Source organism: Balaenoptera acutorostrata, chromosome 7, assembly GCF_949987535.1.
Source record: "Balaenoptera acutorostrata chromosome 7, mBalAcu1.1, whole genome shotgun sequence".
Classification (NCBI taxonomy): domain Eukaryota; kingdom Metazoa; phylum Chordata; class Mammalia; order Artiodactyla; family Balaenopteridae; genus Balaenoptera; species Balaenoptera acutorostrata.
Window position 1 is genome coordinate 69,267,895 of NC_080070.1, and position 27,320 is coordinate 69,295,214.

At 33.5% G+C, this 27,320-nt stretch overlaps 1 protein-coding gene across 1 annotated transcript in view; it reads right to left on the reverse strand.

Moving 5' to 3' along the window:
- The window catches only part of DGKB (diacylglycerol kinase beta), a 708,671-nt gene that overhangs the window by 163,645 nt on the left and 517,706 nt on the right, over positions 1–27,320 (reverse strand). Inside the window, exons 22-23 of the mRNA XM_028164532.2 lie at positions 26,726–26,816; positions 16,777–16,972 (exon numbers count right to left, since the gene is read on the reverse strand). Of these exons, the coding sequence (XP_028020333.2) occupies positions 16,777–16,972; positions 26,726–26,816 (287 nt within the window). The remainder of the gene's footprint in view (positions 1–16,776; positions 16,973–26,725; positions 26,817–27,320) is intronic.

Genomic DNA, 27,320 nt, shown 5'->3' on the forward strand with positions numbered 1-27,320 from the left:
GATGAAAAATTCTAAATCTATTAGTAGTAAATTCAATACAGTGCTACGTAGAGAAAATAACACATCATGCCAAGTTAGATTTATTTATGGAATACATGGTTGCTTTAAAATTTGAAGATTAAAGTAATTCACAGAATGAAAAACAAAATTTGTATGATTTTCTCAATACATACAGAACCAGAATTTGATAAAATTCAACACCCATTTATAGTAGAAACTTAGTAACCTAGAAATAAAGGGGAAATCTTTAGTCTAAGATGTATTTATAAAAGTATACAGCAAACATCAGATAAATGGTGAAATACTGAAATCCACCTCTTCACCCTCCAAAATCAATATCCATTATCACCACCCGTATTCTGTGTTGTACTGTCAACCTTAAGCAGGGAACTAAGAAGAGGAAAATGAAAAGGTCTAAGAGTAGAAAAAGAAGAAATAAAACTGTCATCACTTATATCTGACATGATTACAGATATTTAAAATCCAACAGAATCTATGCATATACTATCAGAACTGATAAGTGGCTTCAGAAAGTTTTGTATCTGTATACAGTGACAATTAGAAAGTAAATATTAGAAAAGATACTATTTAGAATAGCATACCCAAACATTAAATATCCAGGCATAAGACTACTACATCAAAAATTATAAATCATTATTATGAGAAAGTTTTTTAAAAAGCTAAATCAATGGAAAGAGATAGTATGTTCATGAATTGGAAGGCATAGATTGTAAAGGTATTAATTTTCCCTAAATTCACCAATGCAATTCCAATCACAGTCCCCGCAGTTATTTATTTATTTACTTACTTATTTTTAGATTGGAGGAACTAACATGCTGATTCCAAAATGTGTAAGAAAAATTTAAAGGAAATGTTCTTCTTGAAAAATAAGACATTAATTAGGACAGTGTAGTATTGACATAAACATTGTCAAATAGACCAATGGTGTAGAACAAGTGTCAGCAAACTGTAGCTGTGAGTCAAATCTGGCTTGCTGCCTGTTTTTGTAAGTAGTTTTATTGTAACACAGCCATGTCCATTCATTTATGTATTGTCTTTGACTGCTTTTGTGCTACTGTGATAGAGTTGTGTAGGTGCGACAGAGAGCATCTGACCCAAAAATTTAAAATATTTACTATCTGACACTAGAGAAGTTTGCCTATTTTTAGTGTAGAATATAGAGTCCAGAAATAAATCAATACATAAATGGAACCTGGAATCAAGATTATGTTACCACCAAGCAATGGGGTAGGAGCCTTTTCAACAAATAGTGCTATGTAAATTGAATAATGATATGCAAGAAAAAATTATTCCTGACTTCAATCTTAAACCATGCACAAAAACCAATTTCATTTAAAAGTCAAACAAATAAAGCTTCTTCAAAATAACACAGATGTTAAAAAGACTTTTAAAAAACTAACTGCTGATAAAAAGCAATAATCAAAAAGGAATAAATTAATACACTAAACCTCAATAAAATCAAATCAAGATGTTCTGATTTTCAAAAGACATCATTAATAAAGAGGTAAGCCATACAGTGGGAAAATACATTTGCAACCTATAGAACCAACAAAAGACTCTAGTTCTTTCAAATACAAATACATAGTAAGCTAGCTAGATCGACCCAGTAAGAAATAGGCAAGAGACTAGAGGATATCCAAATAACCTGGTCACATAAAATGGTGTTCCACATCATTAGTCAATCAGTAATATGCATATTTAAAACACAATAAACCAGAATGGCTAGATTAAAAAGACTCATCATACAAAGTATTGGTGAGGATACAGAGCCAATTGGAAGGCTGGCCTGCTGACTGGAGTGTAAATTGGCAAGACCACTTTTAACAGTATCTACAAAAGCTGAATATACACATACCCTATGATCCAGCAATTTTCATTTCTTAGTCTATACCCAGGAGAAATACATATCCACATCAAAAGACCTGTACAATAATGTTCATAGCATTAGGGTTTATAATAGCTCCACACTGGAAAAAAGCTGTATACTAATATAATGAATACACTTGAATAAAGAAAATAGAAATTAAAGAGCTAGACATAAATGAATATATGCTACATGATTCTATTTATATAAAATTTAAAAACAGGCAAAACTTATTGTTTTAGAAGCCAGGATATTGAGGAGGACATGGGCTTGTTGGGTAGACTTCTGTGGGGTTGGTAATACTCTATTTCTTGATCTGGAAGAGTAGCTACATAGATGTGTTCACTTGTCAAAATTCACCAACTGTACAACTATGATGTTTACAATTCTCTGTACAAACGTTATAGTTCAATAAAGTGTTCAGATTTTTAAAAAGAATAACACATAGTAAGGCAGGGAGTAGGGAGTGGGAGGGGATGGCATGACATTTTAGATATGTGGTCAGGGAAACCCATTCCCAGGGGAGCATATTTTATTAGTAATCTGAAAGAAGCGAGGAAGAAGCCACGTGAAACTATGTGAAGATCTAAGGTAAGAATATTCCAGGCAGGGCTTCCCTGTGGCGCAGTGGTTGAGAATCTGCCTGCCAATGCAGGGGACACAGGTTCGAGCCCTGGTCTGCGAAGATCCCACATGCCGCGGAGCGACTAGGCCCGTGAGCCACAATTGCTGAGCCTGCGCGTCTGGAGCCTGTGCTCTGCAACGAGAGGCCGCGATAGTGAGAGGCCCGCGCACCGCGATGAAGAGTGGTCCCCACTTGCCGCAACTGGAGAAAGCCCTCGCACAGAAACGAAGACCCAACACAGCCATAAATAAATAAATAAATAAATAAATAAATAAAATTAAAAAAAAAAAAAAAGAATATTCCAGGCAGAGGGAGTATTAGTGCAAAGGCTCTGAGATGGTACCATGCTTGCTATATGCGATGAGCACCAAAAAGGTCAATTTGGCTTGAGTGGAGGAAGTGAGAAAGAGATAGTCACAAATCAGATTGGCTGGGCACATATTAAACTACTGAATGAGTAACTTATGTCCATATTGACACTTCTGGTCTTAACATGATTGTTCTTTGTTATCTGTCCATTAAATATACAGAGCACACTGTAAAATGATTTAAAAAACCCTATCTACTAACCTTAGAAAAACAGATTTAAAATGAGGGTAATAAATGTGCTCAATTTAAGAGCTTATTCCTGTTTCATTCAATCTTTAAAGTTTTGTCCATCCTACACAATTCCTAATGAAGACAGAAACCATCAGTTAATCAAGAAAATAGCTAGAATGAGAAAAAGTGTTGATAAAAGCATAATCTGTTCATTCACTGATCATTTATGGAAAAAAGGATTATATGCACATTTTATACATACATATGAAGGGTTTATATAGAGATAATGCTAGATTTAAGACCCGACACCAGCAATAATGAAAACAGAAAAACAGAAAATCATTCTTTAAAGGGACATATTATTCTTAAAGACAATTTATACTAGGGTAGTCCAGGAAGATCAGGCAATGACATTTGAGACAACTGAAACTTATTCTGAGGGCAAAAGAATGTGAACAACGATTATACTTTCTACATATTATGAGAACCTACACATCCCACACTCCAACTCTGTAAGAATTTTTCCTTTTTAATTTAAAAATACTAGTGTCAACATTACCAACAACGGTAAAACAACACATGCAAGAACAACAAAATAAAAATTCAAAGTCTTGAGACCATACAAAGAGCTTCCCTGAGAATTGTGAATGGCCTGCAATGAGATTATACCCCTTCTGCCTAGAAAGAGTTGTTCAAAAGCAGGAGGCTTTAAAGAAAATCACAAAACTCTGACCTTCCCCTTCTTACTGAGTCTATGTTAAAGGGCCGTAAAACTTGTCAGTTCTTGCCACATCTATTGGCACACAGTACTGGCTTGACAAGAGTTTTGCAGCCTAGTTGGGGCCCATGACCTGTCCCCTGTACTCTCTTAGAATTTATTTTCACCCCAGCAGGCAGCACCTCACAACATCGGTAATTTGTCAGGCAGCTTGTACTCTCCAGTACAGCCTACTTAACAGAGCGCTCTTATAAACATCTCTGTGAATCACGAGTAATGCCGCCAGGAGGGAAACCGAAATTTCAGAGCAGTGAGTACAATCTGAATTGATGGCTCAGGTGATTTGGTCTTGGCTGCAAAATCAATGGGGAGTGGTCGTGGGGGAATTTGCTAATTTGGTTCCCAGGGAATCAGTACCGTGGCCACCACAATCTTAAGATCTTTGTGAGAAAGTGAGAGATGGAAGGTGTGCAACCAAAGGGAGTGCAGAAAGCAAACAATGTGTTCCATGATTCACCATGAGGAAGAGAGGAAAGAATGGGCAGATGAGACACCAAGAAACTAAGCAGCATAAACAAAATATTTCAATCATCCCAACACCTGGAAAGAGTGAACTGTATTTTAATCAACTTTCATTGGCACTAATATTTTAATAGGAATTGCCCCTTTCTTGGGAAAGGATGATAAATAACCGTTTTAATTCAAATCTGGATCAGAATGCAGTCAGTATTATATTCCTCATCAGATCTCATTTAAAGATTTCAAGTACTGAGAATTCTACTATTTAATCATAAAATAGTTTCCCAGGAAAGGAAAAATTTGTCATAATCTGAAGTAAGAGTCCTATTTATTTTTATAATTCTGTGGAGTCAGGATTAATTCTTAGAAAGGCTATTTTTTCCATACCTGGAGAATGACCCCTTAACCTTTGCCTCCTCTCTCGCAAATGTGGGCCAAATGTTAGAAGTGCTTCATATATTCTAGTGTGATAGCTTTGTGAATATCCTTAAGTTGATGAAATAAATATGACACCTTCCATTTCTATAGTAAATTATATGAAATGTGTTAAGATCCACAAATCACTCCATAAGGTAAAAAAAAAATTCCGAAAAGATTATTTTCACTTATATACAGGTTAGGAAACAGACTTTGCCAAGTTAATACTTGGTCTGAGGTCACAGACTTCTTTCTCTTTTCACCATAGAACTTATTATAACCATATTCTTAGAGTCCAGAAAACTAAAAACTAAAGCCTATCTCTAAGAAATCCACTGGCCTACAATGTCCACGTCAAAAGTCTTTTCCCTCAGGGGCTGCTGACTTGAAAAGAAAGTAGGAGGAAGACAGCCTGGATTGGGAGAGAATTCTGTGTAAGACAATTGGTGTGATATTATTTTGCTTGGTTTTTTTCTTGCCATGGAATATAACTTCTTTTTATCATACACCTCATGGGAAGACATAAAACCAAAAAAGAAAAAAGTCAATACAGTATAGTCAACAACATGGTACTATGAACTTCAAAGTTGCTAAGAAACTAGATCTTAATTATTCTTAACACAAAAAAGAAATGATAATTGTGTGACATGATAGAGGTTTAGCTAACACCATGGTGGTGATCATACTGCAAAATATAAATGCATCAAATCAACACATTGTACAACTTAAATTTACACAATGTTTTATGTCAATTATATCTCAACTTTAAAAATGAGAAAAAGAAATGTCAATACTGTCTTGGTACACAATTTTCCTACAGACCTCCAGAAGCTACTGTCTTCTGATCCATAAGTAGGTGTAAATGTGCTATAAGGATCGATCAAGAGTGAGCTGCTTTAGCAGGGTCACTCTGGGATGGGCCTTCTCATCTGAAGGAGGAAGAGTAACGGAATCTGAAGAAAGCATTATTCCCAAAGGATGACACGCAGTGGAAAAAAAGGAAAGGAAGTCAGAATGAAGAACTCCCTTCTACCTATTTTCATCTCTTCTTTCCCTTGAAAAATGGGACAATGATTTGTATTTTAGAGAATACTTTGTTCTATCACACTTCTCTCTACTGCTATTAAAACAAAAATAAAATTCCCTTTCCTTTCCTAAAACAATGCTTGGGTACCCCTGGTTTTCTTTCTGATTGGGACTTTCCAGAATAAATTGTGTTTAAGTGATGCTTTGCTTCCATGCATCATTTTGATATCTGCATGTCCGTATGTTTTTCCCCATAAGTGAAGTCAGTATATATACACACCTGCACAGATACACACTCACACACACAAACTCTGTCACAGCATATACATGATCAAGGCATTTTATCTGAGTACTCACTAATAAATACACTCTTCTATAAAGTCTGCCAGAGGTATTTAAAATGTCAGATTTTAAAAAAATTTAATTCAATTTTTATGCCTAAACTAACACATTTATTTCATTTTTTTGGTTTGCAATTTTGGATAACTTAATTTCTTGGCTTGCAATGGAAGTTAAATTTCAGTATCTACCATAAACAAAATATTCATTCCCTTCCTCAAGAATGAAAACACCTATTATAATTCCTTGTTAATTCCTAACTGTTGGATGAACATTTGGATGAAGAGTTTACAAAGATTACATATATAAAATATGCAGAAACCAAACAGCAAAAATAAAAATGAAGCCAAAAAAAGCAATAGAAATCTAAAATAGTCTATCTTAACAAAACAAAAAAGATGAAGACCTATACAATCCCTCTAGAAGAAACAGGTTTCATTAATAAAAAGGACAGAAAATATATTAATGAAGAATTGTAAAATAATACCTAACTACAAAATTGTACAAAACCTCATATTCAACCTTTGACTCAAAATAGCATTGTTAATATGTCAGCATATTTTAGTTACATACGTTTAAAGTGAGACATACAGATTAACTCATTTCCTAGCTCTGAGAGTTCTTCAAATCCTACACATGTTTAAAATTGCTATTTAAATTTGACTCAATTACTATCTTTAAAAAATCAAACAGCATCTTTCATACTTTTATACTGAATAAAAGATGCACTGACTCCTTGCTTCTCACTAAGCTCACTAGATATCCTGTACTTCAGTCTTAGTGAGTTGGCCTGGATGATGTTAAAAGACAACATAAGAACTCTTTGGAAGAAAGTGTTTATCATCAAGTATAGAAGGCTTGGCAAAACCATCCAAGATTAATATATTATTTTATCACTGCTCAATTACTTACCAGACAGATTTAAGATGAGTTAAGGTATTTACTTGCATATGACCATGGGTAGGCTTATTTCACAGCACCAACATGTTCAAATATGAGGTGATATAGCTTAGACCTATTTTCTATTGAAGTCACATTTTTGTGCATATGAATTTGCTTTTAATTTTGAAACGACATTTAGTCACAAATCCCATGAACCTTTCTTGCAGTAAATTTAAAAATGGAATGTTCTTTGATATTGGTTGATTTTCTACCTCTTACTATTCTAAAAAGATATTCTGAAAATGTGAATGACACTTAGTAAGAAAATGTATGATGTAATATTTTGGATGAAGAAGTATGTATTTTCAAACATCAGTAGGGAAAAAGTCAGTATGCTAAGGGCTTTAACTATCCAAAGAGACATGGATTTAAATCATTGTACATAAAAGGATTCTTAAATACTTTTTGTTATTTGATATTAAAAAAATGTTTGTTTCATTCACAGAAATTGAGTTCTACAAATAGCAGCTGATTCTTTCATTAAATCAGAACCAAACTGCTAATTTCATTATTAATGGTTAGCTTTGACATGTTTAAAAAGGGTAGAAGATACTTAATAGACTTGTCTTCGACCTTGAAATGAACAACTGTTCAGGGAAATGGAATTGTTCAAAGATACATTTTCTTTCTGCCAATCTGTGAAATATAATTATTCTCTTAATGAATCTCTCAATGAGTAGCAATCGTTCAGAACTTGAACAGGTAAAATATAATGATAATGGGAGCAGCTTTATAAATAAAAGGATAAAATGAGGTTGTTATTTTATACCATATTACGGGGTGATTAGAATAACAGTGCAGCATTCATCAGGCATTTGAACTTTCTCAAAAAAGCTCCCTGGGGGCTCATTTAAATTAGTTATGTTTATCCATAGAGATTTTTAGTCTTATTTCAAATGACTGTCACCTTACAACACTCAAGCCTCAATCTTTAGCTTACTCTAATTAATAGCTGTACTGTACAGTAGCCAATAGACACTGCCTAAAACAGACACTAACCGCCCCCCCCCCAGTTTATAAATCTCCAATTTATCAAAGGAAGAGCAATATAACTATTTTTATTAAACCAGGGGAATAATTATTCAGTTTGGAGGGAATGGTGGTCTATATGAATCTCTATCAATTTCCACAAGAACAGAGTTGGCTGGATACTGTCCAAGAAGCTATAATTTCTACGTTAACTAGCTCTATACAATAAAAGACTGTATGTGTAAATACTAAATTCATGGCAATGGAACTCTAGTGGTTAGTTGTTTTGGTTAACTCAAAGGCACATACAGCTCAAAGATAATTAAGTAGATGGTGGGATTTGATTTTTTCAAGAAAAAAGTCTCTTTGCTCTCTGCTGGACGCACCTGGAAGCCTTTGGTAGTAAGACAAATGAGTGCAAGGAGTACCAGGTGCTAGACTGTGGTGTTTTCATTACATCCATTAAGGTAACCAGAAAAAACAAAGACATAAACAAAGAGGGGTAAAATAAAAGTTCAATATCTCTCCTGGCATGACATGAAATCTCTAAATAAGAAATCACTCCAAAAGATGGTGCAATTAAAGTTTCACTCTCAATAAGATTATAGTTTTTCTTGGCTATTTTCTATCTTGATGGAAAAGAAAACATGGTTTTTAATACAAATAGGAAAAAATAGAATCATGACTTATATTTAACAATTTATGTAGCTGATTTCATGTCTTTTTGATAGTTCTTTCATGTTTACTCTTTTAAAAAAAATCCTCCCTAAATTATTTTCATATGTCCTGATTATAGGAAAATTATTTTAACTTCCCTGGGACACACCAATTACCTGAGTTCCAAACCATCACCCTCAATTGACAAAGTTACTACAGGGCTTTATATTTAGGACACTTCTGTGATAGCCCTCATATTTGGAAACTTTATGTGAGTACTATTTGAAAGATGCTCTACAAGTGCATAGTTGAGGCCTATATAATCAGCCAATATTTATTTAACTTGGAAATATGTTTTATATTTCTACCATGCGTAGGTTAAATTTACTAAAAATTATAATGCAGTTTTAGCCTGTGTAAATGACCTGCCATTATCTTCGAAAGACTCAGGACTGGATATTACGTTGGATTGGATATTACAGAAACAAGTAAGATGGTTGTTTTATCACTGATATTAGACATCAGCATCATAGAGAAAATGACCCATTAAAGCATTTATATTTTACATCTTTCTCTGAAGTTACAATTAAAATCAATAGTTACAAATGTAGGAGAGTCTCAGAATAGTATTAGCATTTTGAAAATAAAGAAGGTATTCTGCCTCAGAAGTCAGAGAAGGTTAACAGATGAGCCTTAATTTAAAACCTCAAGTAAACAAATTCCTTTCCTTCTTCCCTTGCATCTATTAAATCGATTGCCAAAGCATATATTTTTCAAAATGCAACTGCTACTAAAAACTCATTTTTTTTTTCAAGTTTTCCCAGATTCATTAGGTGAAAGCAAGCGGCTCCTTGTTCTGCCATTCCTACCTACCTGTTTTTTGAACTTTTCTCCATTTTCCTAACTTCAATTTGCTTTCAGGAATAAACATTTAATTTCAATGATCTCATTCACATATTAGAAAACACCACTTTCCTGTTTAAATGATTACTTACTTACTATATTATATCCAAAATGATCTCTTGGCCTTACCAATTTCACTATAAGAAGTCAAGAATTGTACTGCATGTCAGATTTTGTTTCTAGAATTATACTGTATGTCAGATTTTGAAAATCTGACTGTTGAACATGGGGTATTTGTCAATAATCCTAGCCACAAAATGGTATTCTATATAGCTCCAGAAGGAATATAAGAATATTCTAAAGACTGTCATCTGTTTTGTTACTAAAATATTAATTTATTCATATTTATGGTTTCTGTTTTCAAATCTCTAGGAGGCTAGCAGTTTCTGTGAAGTCTTTATAGTGTCATGACAAATAGAAATTTCATAAATGCTTCATCAAAATATATATGGTTTTATAGGACAGCTAGGCCAAATATAAGAGTACATGATCTTATATTTTGAAAATATATTTTTATTTTTACATACAAGAAATATGTCTTGTATTTTCTAATTTCTTTTTACTGCTGTTTTATAAACTTTAAAGGCATGCCTTTTGTAAAAAAAAAAAAAAAGAGCGAGAGCTATCACATTAAGATATTCAGGTTATGATGCAATCTTCAAATGCAAACAGAAATTTTGATTATTTAGATAGCTTTAACAAGTACTTGCTATTATTTGCATTATACAGTCCTGGAAAATTTCAAGGAAGGTAGTTTAAAAACATACAATTAGAAATTCATTTTGAGATATCTCCTTAAAGGTTACTAGATAACAAATGTTTGGATCTATGTATTTTCCACTAATGAAATTATCACGGTATTAGTATATGCATATATTTCTGTAAAATGCACCATCTCAAATGCCATGATCTTTTTTCAACAATTTTAACTTCCAGGTATAATAATGTAACATGAAATCCTTTTCTTGCTTCTAAATTTAATTGATTTAATCACTGAATTTAAATGCTTGGAAATTGTTCTGCTTGCTGGTGTCTGAATGCCAAATACATTATCTACAGTTCTAAGATGAATGTTGCAGTTATATTTAGACAACTTAAAACACTGCCTTCTAAATTACCCTAAATAACCCACAGAAATGTCTAGAAAAATTGATAATAGTGCATGACAAATGTCCATTACCACCAACTTTCAGGTAAGTATAACTTTTACAAGGAGTAGAAAGTGTTAGACTCTTACTATTTAAATGCTCTTTGTGCAATTTTCCAGCCAACAGAATGGACAGCACACATAAGTTAATCTCAACTCTTCCAGAACTCACAATCTCCATTTTAAAGATGAAGACCTTGAAGCCAATAACCTGATTTTTCTTCAGCGGCAAAAGACATTCATCTTTGGCCAAGCTTTCATAGACATCAACTCATTTGTTCTCTTTGATCAGTTTGGCTTGGATTGACCTTTTTTTTCTTCCTACTTCTTCAGAGTTTTCAAAACAATAAAGTCATTTGATATAGACAGAGTCCTTGACAGTCAATCAGATCTATAGTCTCTCCCCTCTAGCTCCTAAAAAGAATCAGGATTTTAGTCTTCCCCAGTACAGAGCACAGACATCAAATAAGGTGGGGTAGGGGTATGTGCAGTGTAAGTTTATTTGGGGGGAACTTATACATAGTACATTTTATGCAAGATAATGAAGAATAAAAATAATGTGTTCACTAAGTATTCAAAACTGGGGCTATGCAAATTATACAAAGTGGTGGAATCTGTACTATTAGCCTAATGGAGTTTTCTATACTTTAGCCTTTCTGGTCCCACCGTCACAATGTTTTCCATATCCATGTACTCCTCTATTATTTTTTAATTTTGGCTTTTACTCTATTTTTACTTAAATAAATTTATTTCAAAAATAAAATTATTTAAAATTACAAACTAAGAAAAAAGCATTCCTTACCATAAAGAGAAAACAACTGTAATAGTACATATAAAAACTGTCACACTTTAAAATATTCATCTGTGTATTGCTTAAAGTAGCTCAATTTTCCATCAGTGGAGTGTATACTACACTTTGAGAAATTCTGCCCAAAGAAAAGAATTTGCATTGGTAAATGGGAATGAAATCACTGAAAATTTCATGGACAATATCATATGTTAATTAGTTTTTAAAATAAACTTTTCTATCTGTATCCGTTATGTGGAGTAGACGTTCACCTAGTTAATGAGGTTTCAAGCAGGAAGTCCAGCTGTTCCCGACTGTACCTCCCTTAGCTTCTGGCAAATGTTTGAAATTCTACGGCTTGAATGTAATTACTTTTGCTCAGTGGTTTTCAAACTTTTTAAAGCAGTCAACCTTTTCTGTTTTTCAAATGAAGCAATATTTTTAAAACCAGTAAATTAAAGAGAAAATTAGAATTTTATTTGTGCAAATATATTTTAGACGTTTAAATTGCTAACACTTGTGATATAGTCAATCTATCAGAATAACAGAGTTATTTTGATGAGGATAGTTGTAGTGTTATAGGCAGCCTATTTTTCAACGATCTCTGCAGTTTGTTTTTATTGTATGATATTGGGAATATCCTGATCCAGACAGCTATGTAATCATAAATGATACGAACTTTTTACATCTCACTTGGCAGTCCTGCACCATTCTGCATTCATTACTGGAAAATGGTATAGTTGGACTTGTATCATCAAAGCTTAAAACCATTAGAATGCCTAAAAACTGCTCGTATTACTTGAGAGATCCTCGCTGTCAAAAAGCACATTCACAGGTGTACTTTTAATATAGTTTTTCAACTTTGTCAATACAAATTTACTTGCTGGTTGCCTCAGATGTTAACTAGAAGTTTCAATTTACCTTGTTCTGCATATTTAGCTGAAACTTTGTTTCAATTTTATCACTGGTTCTTTACCAGGAGTTGTGCGCGTGTTTATATCCTACATCTCTGTTAAAAGTGCATTTGATATACAAACTAGTACAAGCCTGTTATTTTGGGGAGCTAGTTAACTAATGCAATTTTTTATGGGCAAAAACTTTTCTAAGGAGTGATTTCCATTTTCATAACAAATATTAGTATTGTCACCTTGTTTTCACTTCCATTGATTGTTATGCACTCTTTATTGCTTGTGTCAAACAAAAGTACCTGAGCTTGCAGGCCTTTTAATTCCTTGTGATTCACATACGCTGTGGTGGTAATGTTCCCCTTGGTACATCATGAGATATACAAAGATGTATTTTAAAATGACCACTGCAGAGCTACAGACTTTCCAATTAATGTCACAGTTATTGAGTTGTTTGTTTATTTAGATGTGTATATGCTTACAAATGTATGTGTGGAAAGGTATAACTATCATTTTATCCATCTATATATGGATCAATCTACCCATCAGGAAGAAGAAGAGGAGGTGGAACAGGAGGAGGGAAGGAAGTTATTTTTGTCTGGTAACACAATTTGATGATTCGGGAATTGTCAATATGACAAAATGTTTTTATAGAACACACTTTACAGTGTTTTTCTTATAGGTTTTTACGTTATTGTTCCAAAATATGACAGAAATGAATTTGAACCAAGTTTTTACAGAAACTCTGAAGAACTGCAGTTATAGCTCAATGGAACACAGTTTGAAAAATAATGGTTTATCTGAAGGCTTTTATTTCTTTTAAAATGAAAATACCTCTACTTTCATCTGCAATCAGTCATTTATATATTTATGTGAATAAATTTATTAGATATCTTTCTGAGACTTGGATTTAATGCAGAAGAAGAGGAGGCAAAGATTAACTCAGCAACTGAAAGAAATGGGAAAGACTGAATATTAAGGCTAAGAGCACTGAAGATCTAATTTGCCTACTTTACAATTTTGCTTAAAGACCATGACATCTACATATGATACACTCATTTGTATTTCCAAAAGAAGTAAAACAAAACAGACAACAACAAAAACAAAAGAAAAAGACAAACCCACAAAGAAAGTGTCTGAATTAGATGAATGTGAGTATGCGTATGTTTCAGAACTGCATCTGTTTTAGAGTATTTTGCTAGAACAATAATGTAATTAAATTAATTACTTATAATTTTGATCAACTCGAATTAAATCAACTGTAAAATTTCCAACCAGTGAATTTATTAATTGAAGATACTCTGATTTTATGCTGTGAATGTCCTCAAAGACCGCAAGCAAAAAAATTGTGCAGGAGTTCCAGTTTATGTAGGGTGAAGTATAAATGAGTATGTAATGCTCCAAACCTGATCTTGTACCTTTGATCTATGACATTTTAAAAATTAAAACAAACTTGTAAACTTTTTCTTAATTTAAATCCTTCTACTAAATTAAAAAAATTATCTTTACTTCAAGAATCTATAGTTAGGTATGCTTTCCCCACTCTCCCCACCACCAAAAGCTTTCTAAAGTTTATGGAAACAAGCATCCATTCTAATATAGTAAACATTCAGTTTAAACTTCAAATTTTTACAGAGCTATATCAGAAAAGTTGCTAGTTAATATTTCAAGAAAGTGCAACTTAAAAAGAAGAAATTTACATTATTAATTTGTTCATTTATTTACTTATATTTTTCCAAGAGTGAAGTTATTAATTTGAATCTGGGTTAAGAAAACTTGTTGGACTAGAATTACAGTTCCTGTTATTTCATTCTAAAGGCCATACCTGTAACCATTCTGTGTAAATTTGAAAATATATTTAGATTTAAAATACTGATTGACCCTTACATTTAATACTATTGTCTTTGTGTCAAGAAATTGAAAACAAGATCAAATGATAGAAACATTTACCCATTTCGGGAAGGGATACATGCAGATATTTTAAATAGTAAATTTCTTTCATTTCTGATTATTAAGTGTAACATTTAAGAATTAACAGAATAAATGTGAAATCAAAACTTTGAAGCATTTTGAGATACTTTTAGCTATTTTGTTGTAAAATACATCAAAATGAAAAAAATCTTGATAAAATTAATAAAAGACTGATTAATATAGAAGTCTTTTTAAAATATTCAGCTGATAAAGTCATTTTAAGCATTCAATTATACTGATCTTGAAATAAAACTAAACCCAAACTTACAAGCATAGTTGGTTTAGAGAGGGAAAAAAAGTTAAGCCAAGTCAATTATAAAGCATGCTTTTGTTATTACTCATACAATGACCTTCAAAAACTCTGATTTCTAATGTTTTTCCCAAACTTTGTACTGACAAAAATGTATCCCTAAGTCACAAACCCTATAGGTTCTCACTTCCTTCCTTCTTCTTTCCCAAGTTTATGGAAACTTGGTCCCAATAGTTTCATAGTACAAAGCAAGAAGACAGAATGGGAAGAGAGACCTTTTCCTAGGGTTATGGGCACTGACAGTCTATACAATACTTGGGGCTGATTTGTGTGTGCTTCATTCCAAACGTGTATTCCTCAGCTTACAAAGGGGGATGAGTGAGGCCAACAGACAGCATGTCTGCAGTAGCTCCATAGTATGCAGACACTTTTCCTGGTGGAGCACAGCCATGAGTTTTACAAACTTTAACATCTCATTGGGCGAACATAGTTGGCAGCTGAGCACCGAGAATCAATTCAGATACATATCTGAAATGTCTACATGCAAAGGACATGCCAAGTATTAATAGGTAGTGACCAAACAGAAAAATAAACCTAGAAATTATCATTTTATATATATATATGTAAAACTATTTTTTAACTATATGGACTATATTACTATATGTACCCATTGCTTCCCTAGGGACAGAAGCAGAGATTTTTTAGGTTTGGTCTTAGTATGGTCCTTGAACTAATTTTTAAACTTAGAAATTTTTCAGGAAACTTTTTAGAAATCTGCATTTACATTTAAATATAAATGCATTATTAATGTCAATAAATCCTAGAAATTAGTAATTATACCTAATTCCTCTCATTTTAAAATTCATATAGCACAAACCTACTCATTTTTTCTATATACTTCTCCTTCAAAAAACCATTTTCCTCCATGTTTTCATACAGTTATATTCGTTCTGAATAGAAAGCATCTTCATTAATTTGGTATAACTTTCTTGCATTAAATTACACAACTCTTCAGGATTTGCCTCTTTAGGATCACCCATACATTTAGTGGGCATCAAAACCTTCTGTTATTGGCAGGCTGTAGTAAGCACTTCTTTCAGGAGGATACTTAGTACTCCCTCTGTCAATCTTTTTTCACCTTCATGGTCATCAAGTTCCATCTAACAGAAGTCACTGCCTGCTACTGAAACTTGAATCAGATACCTTCAGATACCTGAAGACACCAAAACATAAAGCTATTTCCTACCACCACCAAGCCTATCAACCATCCTCACATTTTATTTTCTTTATTTAAAAAAATATTTATTTTTATTGAGCCCATAAGGTTGTGATCTCTTCATATTTTACCTTTGCTACACTGAGCTGAGCCAATACGTTTTCTTGGCCATCTGAATGCCATCAAAGGTATTAGATAGATTCTGGAAGGTTAAAAAAAATAGTATGGATACTATAAATTGGGGCATGATCAATTATTATAATACCAAAAGATTATAATACCAATTTGGTATCTTTGTACAATCTATCAACAAGAATTAGTTGTCATGTCCCAATGTGAAGTATAATTCAATGGAGTTGAAAGTTGATCCATAGTTATTCTACCCTATTTTGTTAGTCCTTTGCCCTTTGTTTCCCAGGTATTCTACTTTTTACTAAATTTCTGGAAAAAATAGAAGCAGATAACCAAAACTGATCGTGGGATATTTTAAAATGCCATTATATATAATATTTAGGATAACAGTTTCATGTAAGATAGCTTCCTAATCATAGCCTGACTGAAGAAAGCCAAAAATAAAACTTGCAACACACCTCAGAAAAGCCTTAACTAGGCCCTTGTTATAGCAACTCAAACATCTGACCAAGATGATCACATTCCAGAATTTAATGTACAATACATCCTATATTATTATCCACTAAATACCCACATATATTTTATTTTCTGTGTAAAGAGCTATACCCACAAAAAGGAGAATAAAGGAGAAAAAAATCCATGAAAATATAGCCAGTTTATACATGATTTTAGAATCTATTATAATATTAATTTAATCACACTTGAATATCTGATATAAAAAATACAACTGCATAAATATATAGAGCAGAGTGCAATGGAAAACTCTTTCATTTAAAGTAGTCTTCAAGAGCCGATTAAGAAGCAACAATTAAATGTTAGAAAACTTACCTTGACTTGCAAACTTCAACTCTTTGGCATCTGTGAGCGTGGTCCTTTTGTCAGACCCTTTTTTCTCTGTTCGGCGATGGCTTCGTCTTTTCTTAGACTCTCCCCAAAGATTGGACCCTCCATGCATGCTTGGTATATTCAAAATAGCAATTCCTTCCAGAGAGATGTTTATTAAATCAATCTGTACGCCATCACACTGATTAGAAAAATGAAAAGAACAGAAACAATTTGATTCCATCTTTTGTATTTCCTTATCTTTTAATAAGAATTTTAAAATCTATAATCTTGTACTTTCTAAATAAACCTTTCAAGAACACTTAAATGGTTACCCTAAAGGTCAATATAAAAGATAAAGCAGCCAATAACATTTACCAGGCATCATAAATAGTCTTTAAAAATGATCAAATTAAGGGCTTCCCTGGTGGCACAGTGGTTGAGAATCTGCCTGCCAATGCAGGGGACACAGGTTCAAGCCCTGGTCTGAGAAGATCCCACATGCCGCGGAGCAACTAGGCCCGTGAGCCACAACTACTGAGCCTGCGCGTCTGGAGCCTGTGCTCCGCAACAGGAGAGGCCGCGATAGTGAGAGGCCCGCGCACCACGATGAAGAGTGGCCCCCGCTTGCCGCAACTAGAGAAAGCCCTCGCACAGAAACGAAGACCCAACACAGCCAAAAATAAATAAATTAATTTAAAAAAAATGATCAAATTAAATCATCAGTGTATCTCTGTTTACAGAAAACCTTTGGAAGGGGCACAATTTAGTGTCTGCATATATAACCAGCTGCAAATTTCCAATGTGTTACAAAGAGGTTGATTCTGGGAAGTTTTGTCAAATTTCAGGCAGAAATTTTAATGACTGCTCCTATTTAGAACACACTGCAAGGTACTATTGGGGGAAAATAAAGAAACAGAATTCATAATTAGGGTCTCATTTTTGGGGAGCAGAGAAAGAAATGGCTTAAGAGACTTTTGAAAAAAGAAAAACAGCAATTCAGAGAGACCTAAATTACAATAAAGTGGCCAAGGATGGTTTCTTGGACTAGATTAAGTTCCAAGCACAGAGTCAAAGGCAATGAGAGGCATGGTTATCTACATGAACATGGAGAACCAGGCCGGCTGAGTGAAGGAAATGCCAAGAGCAGCGGCAGTAAAAGGAATCTCCAACCCATCATGACTTTATAGCTGCTTTAACGAAAAAATGAAAAGTAAAATCAGTCAGCCAGATTTTTTTGTTTGCCTGGTGACAAGACACTCTTTGACTATGCAAAATACGGAACACTCTACCAGACAATGCTTTGCAATACTCAGAGTGGTCACTTTTTACTTTTTTGAATTTTCCATACATTTCTACTGATGCGCATGTGTGGAAAGTGACAAGGCCATACTGTATTTTTGTAATTATGATTTATTCATTTGCTTTGAGTTTTCTAAAATGGTACTTATTATAAATATAGCCCAGATATTGTCCTCCCATTTTCAGTTAGATGTCAATATGAGCAGAGACGTCAATATGTAACACTATGCTTTACAAACAAACTTTGTTAGGGATATGCATTTCATCAATTAAAGTATATCTGCAGTGGGATTGTTTTATTTGCTGTATGTTTTATTACAGTTAAAAAAAAAAAAAAAGGTGGATACAATTTCATCATTCTCTTTCTCACCGTAATCATGATTTTTGAAACTGGAAGAGATAATCCTTCACCAAAATTATAAAAACAAAAAACAAACAAAAACCCTCTCTTTTTGTACATTTTCCTCATCATACTGAATCTAATACTGTATCTTGTTCACTAAAATATAAAAACTGTGAAATAAAGCAACACATCTTGAGCCTACTTGGCAGGGCTAGAAACAAATTCTAGAGAAGGTGCCAAGTTTTCATTCAATTTATTTCAACGAGGGTGAAACCAAGGTCTGGATGATGCCTTTTTCCCCCCTAGAAACAACTGATTTTTTTCCCCTTCTTTTCATGTATTAAATTAAGATGACTTCTTTTTACTAAAGAATTCTGCTCATGTGTATACTCACTTACTGCTATATATTCTAGATAAACAGATATTAATTTCATAATTAAAAGTAATCTTGTGTAAATACCCTGCAGGCCTCAATGAATCAAACACATACTGTGTGTCAGGCCTCCCACTGTCTTCAAGTGGAATGTACTGGCTGGATAATTAGATAGTACATATTTTTTAACCTTATTTGCATGCATATTATATCTTTTGCACACTGACAAGCAGCAGTAACAACAAAAGTCAGATTACCACAGGGAATTCCCACAAAGAAGTCTTCATTCCTTATAATTTGCAGCCTAAATTAAAATAATTTGATCTTTGACAAGGATGAAATGTCAAGCAGAAGGGGGTCCTCTACAAGCCACGGCCTGTGGCTTCTGAAATCTGCCTAATTTATGTCAGTCACTTCTTAATACATATTTAAGTATTACACGAAAAAGACGATAAATATGCAATCTGACACCTTTGGTATTTCCCTGCTGTTAATTTATAAAGGTCTGGCTTCCCCCAAACTGACTAAAATCATTTAAATAACAGAAGAATTGTGAAATAAGCTGGAGTTGGGGCCTGGCTTCCATTTTCACTCAATATTGAACACAGCAGGTAGTACACTAAGACAATTATTTGACTAGGCCTTCGAACCCCACTGTGACAAGTTACTTTCAGAATTAGTGAAGGAGTATTCCTTTGTTCATCTGCAAAAAAGGAGAGCATGTTGCAAATAGGCTTTTTTTTTTTTTTAAACTGAATTAGGGGAATCACATGTGACAACTGAAAAACATCAGTGCATACTATTATTCATGTTTTCACTCTTCAGAGTCTTGGCACGTGTAGTTTTAAGGAAACAGTAAGCAGCTCTGTGAAAAGTGAAAAAAATCCTTAAGAAATTCCAAAGAAGAAGGACCAATGAAGAACACTGAAGTTCCTGTGAAAGGAGGACAGTGTACTTACATAAATACCTACTTATTAATAATTTGTTTCCACTAGTTTTTGACCCCAGGCTACCTTCCTCTGTTTGCTTTAACGTTATGTTCGTTAGTCTGGAAATTTCCAGTGCTGGTTCTGATGAAGACCAGGAGTTGTAGCACACCAGTTGAGTGCATGGAAATAAAAGCTGAGGTGAAGGCTATGAAATATAAACAAGTTATAATACTGTGTCAGATAATATTTTCATCCACTTTGAAGATTTATGATTTTTAAAAAGGTAGCTACAGAGGAAAAGAATATAAAAGCTTAAAAGCTAACAGCCTTGGTTAGTCAATAAATCCTGAATATTTTTATTATGTTGAAGAGAGGTCGTTTACGTATACTACTATGGGAGCTATTTTCAGAGTGCAATGTTGTGAGGCCATTGTCCACTCTTTTCAGTTTTGAAATGGAAGATCTTATTCTAGAGACAAATTTACCTAAAAGAATATGGTTTAAATTTTTCTTCCAATATATTTTAATCCTAGTTTATAAATATACCCTGCACCACATTATACAGAAGTGTTAAAGACAAACTTTTACATGTGAATTTAGTGTTTTAGATTCAGTTAACATATCACTTGACAGAAATATTTAAAACATGTGAAGAACTTCGGAGAGCCATAAAAGTGTGGATAATAAATCTGATGAGATATGATTAATGATAAACTGTAAATCTTTTTTCATAGTGAGTCTACTTCTATGCCCAGGTCAGATAAAAATTATTCATAATTTTACTTAATGAAACATAAAAACATTGCGTTGTTCATTGTTTAAAATGGTATGGTGTAAAATGACTTAAATATACCTGCTTTTAGAAGAGTTTCTGCAAATTCATATGTAATTCATAGGATAAAATTATTTATGTTTTGCAGAAAACTACAGCAGCAAACCTACAAATTGAAACGTACATATAAATGGCTTAACGGGATCTCTTCTGCTATTAGAAGGCTGCTGTACTCTATATATTTTTCCCAGTGATTAAGCTCCGTGTGTTCTGAAATGCATTTGAAAAGTATTCTCCACAAAACACAGGGTGAGATATAGGGACTCAGAACATGCCTTTTAGGTGATTTTACTGTTAGCTGGCAGTCCAGTGATGGTGACAAAAGTGCTGATTGCAGATAATTGCAAGATTTTTTTTAGAGTGGAATGGGAGATAACCGGTAAAGGAGAGGAAGGTGGAAGCACACCTGGAAATCAGGAATATTTGAAACTGGTACCATGTATGCACACACACAGTTGCTGAACATGCTGCTAGCAACAATCACACTGCTGGTTCAAGATATCAAGCATTTGCCGTAAGTATCAGCAGAAAAGCACTTTAATTTTACATGTTTCTCTCTTTCAGGAGATTCTGTGAAAGCCAGAAATTATTGCTGGAATATTAAATTTCTTACCAAAAGTTATCTCATTAAAAATAACCTGTGGTAACTAGAGAAGAGAAATTTCACCTTTGGTCACCTTTCATCTGTCTCATTTCTTCCTCACTCTCCTCAGTAAGAAAAATTATAATGTATTTATCTGAATGAAATGGTAACAGTACCTCAACCCCACATTTCTTGTACTTTCCTGGAACAGGGAGGTATTTTTTTTTTGCTTTGGACTTAATGAGTCCAATTTTTGTTTACTAGGACCATCTTTGTTGAGGTCCACACCTTTAATGTCTCCCTTCATCATTGTTTCTAGAATTTCATTGCAAAAAAAAAAAAAAGAAATCACCTGGGAAGCTTTAGAAGAGAGGGAAGATCTTTTGACTGTTCTTATCACACATGCGCGCGCACACACAGAAAGAGGGCAGGGAGATACTTTTGGAGGTGACGAAATGTTGATGGCTTTGATTATGATGATAGTTTCATGGGTATATTCTTTTCTCCAAACTCATTAAGTTGTCTACATTAAATATGTACAGCTTTTTGTAGGTCAACTATGCCTCAATAAAGGGTTTAAAAAAGAACTGTTCATTCACACGTTTCATTTCTACTACTCCAAGATGGTGTTTTGGTAGGGGTAAGGATGGGCTAAGGTTCTCTAAATACATACTGAGAGATCATCCAGGATGATTTTGATATAGGTGGAGCACAGACTAAGCTGTGAAAATCTGCCCTACTGCCTTTAATAACTCTGTGCTTTCCAGGTTACTGGGCAATGAGAATCTTATCTTTCAAATTCTGCTAATTTATTTTGTGTCCCTGACCCTCTTCTTGCAATTTGTTAATTCTTGAGCTTATTTAGGTTTTGTAGAAATACTTAATCATTAAGACAAAGGTCAGTATCTGAGGATGGAAATTCCTGGCCTTAAAATATACCACCCTCCCAAGTCTTACTGAATACCAAAAGACTCAAATACTTTGGAGAATGGGCCATTTTATTCTCTCATGAACTTTGCCTGGTACATGGAACAAATTAAAAACTCATGAACTTTGTAAGCTTCAATCCCAGATGTTGACCTGAGATTCTCAGGTACATATCCATGCCCCAGGTAGTTTAATACAAACTTTGCTTTTAATATATTATCTTGTAAATTTAAAGCTTTTCATTTTATCTTTTTATTTCTTTATCTTTTGTTACAAAGTTAAAAGATAACTGAAATTCTTAAAATTAAAAATTTCACCTTTGTTAATCTCTCTATGTATATATTTATATTTCCATTCTCCAATTGATTTGTTTCCTTAAACATTTTGGCAGCAAGCAACACAATTCTTGTGTTTTTTTTTTTTTAAATCATGAAAGAAAATGCTCATATGTGTGTCTCTGCAATAGAGATGCAACAGAATCTCTCTAAATCATAGGATTTTGAGGAAGACTAAGTCAGGTAATGGATGTGCATGGCTTAGCACCAAGCATGAGGTATATTTAATAATAGATAAATCTTAGCTATTATTTTCATCAACTATTAGCCCGTGATATTAATATTATTCCAAATATACACCTTTTTCAGAAAAAAGCTTCCTAATTGAAAGAGAGATATGAAGTAAAGGGTCACACAGCAAATGCTTTGTTTGGAAGAAGCTGTCATTAAAACATATATCCATTACTTGAGGTACTCTTGTACTGAAGTGGTTTTATTTTCTCATATATTTTCAAACCATGGTTGGTATAATTTTAGGCCAGGAAGCAACAGCAAACAGAATCAAATTTCCAAACTGCTGTTTTTATTATATTTAATTATGAAGTAACCTTGAGGGTAGAAAGGCATATTCTGCTAATATGATAGACTGGATTCATTAAAAAGTGAGTAGAGAAGCAGATTTTACATTACCATCCATCCACACACACACACACACACACACACAAAACAAGCTTTAGAATTAAGATAAATTCATAAAATTATAACAGTATTTCAAGATATGCAACAATAGAATGGGGAGTGCACAGTGCTGTCTCTGATTTATAAATGCCACTCCAGTGGTGCATAGAATAAGGCAGTAAATGCAGAGCTCGGAAGCCAGACTTAGAGGGCATGTAGAAACATGACCTGAAAGAGTTTTTCTCAAGATGTAAAGCTTAGTGGAACAAAATCACCGAATTTTATCACTTGTAATGTTAAAATCAATGTTTTCCATACCTAGTTTTATCACACGTCTTTTGCTATATGACACAAACTTTTCCTTGGACATTTTTCACTTTGTGACATACATAATATTATACTATAGATCGATGTTTGTTTTTTGTAAATTGAGACTGTACTTTTTAAAGCAGTTTAAAGCTCATGGCAAAGTTGAGGGGAAGGTACAGAGATTTCCTGTATACCCCGTCCCCACACATACACAGCCTCTCCCATTATCAACATCCCCACCAGAGTGGTACATTTGTTCCAACTGATGGACCTACATTAACACATCATAATCACCCAAAGTTTATAGTGTCCATTAGGGTTCACTCTTGGTATACATTCTATGGCTTTGAACAACTGTATAATGACCTGTAGCCACCACCATTGCATCACATGGAGTATTTTTATTGCCCTAAAAATCCTCTGTGCTTTGCCTATTCCTTCCTCTGTCCCCCTTAATTGGCAACCACTGATCTTTTTACTGCCTTCATAGTTTTACCTTTTCCAGAATGCCATATGTTCACATCATACAGTATGTAGCCTTTTCACATTGCCTTCTTTCACTTAGGAAAATGTATTTAAGGTTGCTCCATGTCTTTTCACAGCTTGGTAGCTTTTCAGCACTGAATAATATTCCATTGTCTGGATATACCACGATTTTTTTTCCCATTCATCTACTAAAGGACCTCTTGTTTGCCTCCAAGTTTTGGCAATTATTAAATAAGTTGTTACTAACATCCATGTGCATGTTTTTGTTTTAACATACGTTTTCAACTCCTTTAGGTATATACCAAGGACTATGATTGCTGGATCATACAGTAAGGGTATGTTTAGCTTTGTAAGAAACTCCCAAACTGTCTTCCAAAGTGGCTGTACCATTCTGCATTCCCACCAGCAGTGAATCAGACTTCCTATTGCTCCACATCCTCACCAGCTTTTAGGGTTTTCAATACCCTAACAGGTGTGTAGTGGTATTCCACTGCTGTTTTAATTTGCATTTCCCTGATGAAATATGATATGGAGTGTCATTTCAGCTGCTTATTTGCCATCTGTATAGCTCCTTGGGTGAGGTATCAGTTAAAAGTCTTTGGCCCAGTTTTCAAGACGGTTGTTTATTTTCTCATTGTTGAGTTGTAGGAGTTCTTTGTATATTTTGAATATACAAAGCCTTTATCAGGTATGTCTTTTGCAAATATTTTCTCTTAGTCTGTGGCCTGTTTTCTCATTCTCCTGACATTGTGTTTCAAAGAGCAGACATTTTTAATTTCAGTGAGGTCCAACTTATCAATTATTTCTTTCATGGATTGTGCCTTTGGTGTTGTATCTAAAAGGCATCACTATATCCAAGGCCATCTAGGTTTTCTCCTATGTTATCTTCTAGAAGTTTTAAAGTTTTGCATTTTACATTTAGCTCTGTGATCCATTTTGAGTTCATTTTTGTTAAGGGTGAAGAAATGTGAATAGATTTTTTATTTTTGCCTGTGGATGTCCAGTCATCACAGCACCATTTGTTTAAAAAACCTTCTTTGTTCCATTGTATTGCCTTTCATCCTTTGTCAAAGAAGAGCAGACTGTATTTATGGGAATCTATTTCTTGGCTCTATATTCTGTTTCATCGATTTGTCTGTTCTTTCACCAATATCACATTGCTTTGACTACTTTACAGTAAGTCCTGAAGTCAGGTAGTGTCAGTCCTCCAACTTTGTTCTCCTTCAATATTGCGTTTGCTATTCTGAGTCTTTTGACTCTCAGGATAAACTTTAGAATCAGTTTGTTGATATTCACAGAATAATTTACTGGAATTCTGGGATTATATTAAATCTTTAGCTGAAGTTGAGAAGAACTAACATCACAACAATGTTGAGTTTACCTATCCATGAACATGAAATACCTCTCTTAGATAATTTTTTTCCAATCTACGTTCAGTGGTAGGCGAAAGTGAGGAGAGGTGCAAGAGGCTTCAGGGTATCCACCCTATATTCAACCAGAAGCCATACCTTAAATTTTTTTCATTTTTGCCTTTTGCTGCAGATTTTCTTCAAGCATCGGTTTCTGAGGGCAGAAATGCTCAAAATCTACTATATAATGATTTCTTAAATAATGAACTTTGAAGGTAAAGGGAGATCTTAGATGATTTTTTATAAATATATATGTACATATAGCTGTATAAGTATATATATATACATATATATATATATATATATATATATATATAACATACACATATTTATCATCACAAATAGCAATCACAGTAAGTGCCTACTGAGCCCAAATCCTTCACTTTTTGTGATTATATCCCTTTTCAGGGTTATGATCTGATTCAGTCATGAAGGGCTTTTTCTGTTCCATGACAATCAATTCTATCCCTAATACTTCAATTTATTTGTCAATCATGATGAGGAAAAAGTCCAAAAAGATTACATTTTGAAATACTACCACTTTTGCTGTTATTATCATTAACAGTAAGTTAGAAAGCTGGGATAATGAAGAACCTAGCCAGACCATTATTATGATTCTCTGTGGTCCATAACTACTTTTGTCTACCAAACTTATTACCCTAATACTTGCCACTAATGACTTAGGTCTCAGTAGACAAGTTATTTCTTTTTAAAAAGAAAAGTGTTAGAGCCAGTATTTCTCAATTCATATCAGCTAGTCATTAGATGTCCTTGTTTCATAATTCTGTTCCTTTGATTTGTCTTTACAACTTAACAAAATATAACTTTTCTTTTTTCTTTAACCCCTAAAAATCTCTCAATAAAACTAACTCATTTTCTATTATAACTTGTCTCCAAAATTTTTAGTCCTACAATGTCTATATTTTTGGTAGACATATTTGCTCTAAATCTTTTTAAAGTGTATCTTTTCTTGCTATCTTTGCTCTCTTTCTTGGCTTTTCCATTTCCTACAAATGTAATGGGGAAATGGCAACCTCAGGAACTGAGAAAAAACCTAGTTAATGAATGGGAATGGGAATGGAAAAGTATATTTTTTAAACTTTATTCATAAAAGTAAGTACAATTTTAGTGAACTGTGTTTTAAAGGTTATAAGATATTGAGACCTGAAAATAATAAGTTTTTAAAAATGTATTTTGCAACTTTTCTTCTTTCCCTTCAAGTACTTTCATCTTACATTTTTCTGTCCATACTATGCCCACTGATTTCTAAAGTTGTGTTCCACCTCTCATTCTTTTATGCTGTATTAAACAGCTCATACTCAAACTTAACTTTATATTAGTATTTCAGATGTGCTAGATTCTCAATGAGTGACAGAAATGATGTTTTAGAATCTTGGGTAAAGCTATATGAGTCGCTAAAATTCTAACTCCTTCCATGGGCTAGCACAACATATTAATAATCAAACTCAAGCCATTTCATAGTATTATAAAGATAATTCATTTTCTTACTTCTATTTCTACAGATTCATGTAGCTTCTTGCAGGTGGCTGAGAAAGTTTCAGATGTGCCAAACTCAAAATACCAAAATTTGTTCTTCATTCTGAAAAAGGAAAGGAAGAAGCAACTTAGGCAATTATCAATAACAGAAGGGATTTTTTAAAATGGGGTAGGCCTGTCTTGTATTATAAGTGATAGAAAAGGTTTGAGGACACGTACCATCCATTATGTAATAGATGGTCACATAATTTTCAGAGTTTCACTGTTAGCATCAAATTATATGATTGTCCCGGAGGGGATTATAGGAATGTATTGATTTGACAGATTCAAGTATATCTTTGCCTTTCTATTTCTATAATATTGGTTGCTCAGATTTTGAAATATGGTTTTAGTGCTTATGATTCTTAGCTTGTTCTTAGGCCACTCTGTAATCATAAAGAGAGAGAAAGAAAAGTCTAGGCTTTTTGTGAGGAAAAGGAGACCAAACTTAAATATGCTCAATTTTTCTAGATGGCTATGCAATTATTCGAAATTATCATGATTGGAAAGTATATTAAAAAGAAAAAATAGTAGTTATCCATAAAGATAAAATTTAGTAATTTTTGGA